Source organism: Natrix helvetica (assembly GCF_964273705.1).
Source record: "Natrix helvetica genome assembly, chromosome: 6".
Lineage (NCBI taxonomy): Eukaryota > Metazoa > Chordata > Lepidosauria > Squamata > Natricidae > Natrix > Natrix helvetica.
The window spans coordinates 1,373,450-1,376,300 of record NC_138553.1 but is presented as its reverse complement, the minus strand read 5'-3'; the positions used below and the strand labels follow the sequence as shown (position 1 = coordinate 1,376,300).

Genomic DNA, 2,851 nt, shown 5'->3' with positions numbered 1-2,851 from the left:
CCAGTCTCCCTGACCAGGTAAAAGTTGTGAGCATTTCATGCGCAGCAACATCTTTCTCTGGTTTCATTTTTTTTTAAATGAGTCAGATGTCGTCTTTTGTGCTCTTTGGTTAATATCATATACAACACTAATCAAAATTATATATTGTACATTTAGGCACTGAACTGTGTGCCTTATCAAGAAGGCATGGCCTTTACTAGTTTTGCTGTGGAGGAAGGGAGGGAGGGAGGGAGGAAGGAAGGAAGGAAGGAAGAATGATTTAAACATTACATTTTATAACATGTGGTTGGATTCATTTCTGGAACACCAGCTACAAACTATAGTGAGAACTCAATTCTGATTTCTCTTCCTGATTAGCTACCTTTCAATGCAGAATGAAGTTAGTCAGCTTTGCCCTCTTCCTTCCGCTTTGTCCCCCTAAATGAACCCTGTGCCAGCTAACAAGTCCCAGTTGTGAGTTTTCCCCAAGAGGGTTGCTGTTGAGTTTCCTCCCAGCTCTAATCCCTGCAGGAATATTCTCAAGGTCTGCACACCAAGGCACATTTCCCCCCATGAGTTACCACTTGTCACAGATAATGCAGGAACCAGGAGGGCTGCTTCTGTTGTGAGAATGAACTTCTAAACGTCTCCCTTCCTGCTCTGTGGGCTGAGATTTGGCTGAGCCAGCTCTCAGCTCTTTGTGTCCAAATCCAATGTTGGGAGAACTTGGGGAGAAGGTGACGCCTCTTCTGCCACAGCTGATGTCTTCTGAGGGTGGGTTAACCAGTACAGGTGAGTCACTTTCTGCTCCATCCAGCATCCTGAATTTCAACTTGGAAGGGAACAGAGGTAGTGTCCTATGAAGACGTTTAGGAAGGTCAAGAAGCTTTCTCTTTTGCTGCATAGGGTTTCTCAAGTGGAACGATCAGAATTGCTACCACAGCCCTGTTTTTATCAAGGGCCAAATCTGACAATGCTCTCTTACCATTTTCTTGCTTTTTTAATTTTTATTTCTAGTCTGTCTTTTACTGTTATGGGCTATAGTTTTTTTTTTGAGTGAAGACTGATGCAAAGAATGAGTTGAGCAGCTCTGCTTCCTCTCTGCTGCCTGTCACTTCCTTGCCGTCTTCTCTCTTCAGTGGACTGGCTGTTTCCTTGACATCACCCTGGTGCTGATTCTAATTCAAAATAACAGAATAATAGAGCTGGGAAGGGTGTTGGCTCTGCTCAATGGTTTTGATGCCAAACTTGGAAGGGATGTTCCTTGGAGCTTCTCAGCCTGACAAAATTCCCAAGAACCAAGAAGGAAGGAAAGGGCAGGGAAGGAAGGAAGGAAGGAAGGAAGGAAGGAAGGAAGGAAGGAAGGAAGGACGGACCCACAACATCCACCTCTACCTATTTGGCCCTTCATGCAGGTTATCTTCAGTTATAAGGAATCCCTCAAATTTCATTCTGCACAGATCGAAAGAGAAATCTCTTCCTCATTGTGCTTCTTCCGTGTGTTTCTCTCTCTTCCCAGCTGCCCCCTTTCTTCCTCATGGATTCACAGAACGAAACCAAAGGGACAGAATTCATCCTCCTTGGCTTCTCCAGCCTTTTGAGCCACCAGGTCCACCTTTTCCTGGTTTTCCTGGCTGCCTATTTGGCCACGCTGATGGGCAACCTCATGATCATAACCCTGGTTCTCCTGGATTCCTGCCTTCACACCCCCATGTACTTCTTCCTCAGCCAGCTCTCCTGCTTGGATATGTGCCTTTCTTCTGTGGTGGTACCAAAGATCTTGGTGAACCTCCTATGCCAACAGCACACCATCTCCTACAACCAGTGCCTGGCACAAGCCTTCCTCCTGATTGGCTTTGCGGGATGTGAGCCGGCACTGCTGGCCGTCATGGCCTATGACCGCTATGCCGCCATCTGCCAACCTTTGCACTACGCCCACCTGATGAGGGGCAAGTTGTGCGTCCAGCTATCTGTGGCCATCTGGCTCTGGGGCTTCCTGGACTCAGCCATCCACGTTTCTCTGGCCTCCAGGTTGGAGTTTTGTGGAAACCACCAGATTCCTCACATCTTTTGTGATGTCCCCCCATTACTGAAAATCACCTGTAGTGATACCTCAGCCAACGAGTTGAACAATCACATCACTGGCACCTTTGTGGGCCTTGTCCCTCTTCTCCTCCTCATCCTGTCCTATTTCTACATTTTGTCCTCCATCCTGCAGATCCGCTCCAAGATCGGCAGGCGCAAAGCCTTCTCCACCTGCGCTTCACACCTTGCTGTAGTGACACTCTTTGTGGGAAATGCTTTTGTGAACTACAACCAGCCCAGTGCTGGCTACTCTCTAGAGGTGGACACCTTCATCTCCACCATGTTTTGCATCGTCACCCCCATGCTGAACCCTTTGATCTATACTCTCCGCAACAAGGAGGTGAAGGGGGCCATGAAGAAGCTTCTCCGCTGCTGGAGAACAGCATAATTTTTGCTCATTTATTCATGATCAACATTCCTTTTTTTTTTCATATAAATTTTATTTTTTTTCTTTAAAAAAGACAAAACAACACATACAGAACAAGAGCAAGGAGGGGAAAAAACACAATTTCATCAAGCATGTTGTTTGGTTACAAGTTTTTGTGCAACGGTTTTTACAATTAAGAATAAAGTCACTGATTATCCATTAAACATAATTAAATATTTCATTGAGCATTGTGTGTTCAAGTTACCATTAATATTCTTTCATTTGTGACAACCCTTGTTTCCTTACATCCATAGTTATCTACTAGGTAACAATAAGTCTTTATAAAATTATATCACCAATCTCTAAAAAATAAGGATAAAGATTAAGTCAAAAAAAATTCTCATTAGTTCATATAAGACA

At 44.7% G+C, this 2,851-nt stretch overlaps 1 protein-coding gene across 1 annotated transcript; it reads left to right on the top strand.

Moving 5' to 3' along the window:
- Positions 1-1,516: 1,516 nt before the first annotated feature.
- On the top strand, positions 1,517-2,452 carry LOC309394957 (olfactory receptor 5V1-like; the record flags this gene model as incomplete). The annotated part of the gene is made up of 1 exon (XM_081958675.1): positions 1,517-2,452. The coding sequence occupies one exon, from the start codon at positions 1,517-1,519 to the stop codon at positions 2,450-2,452; it is 936 nt and encodes a 311-aa protein (XP_081814801.1).
- Positions 2,453-2,851: the final 399 nt, after the last annotated feature.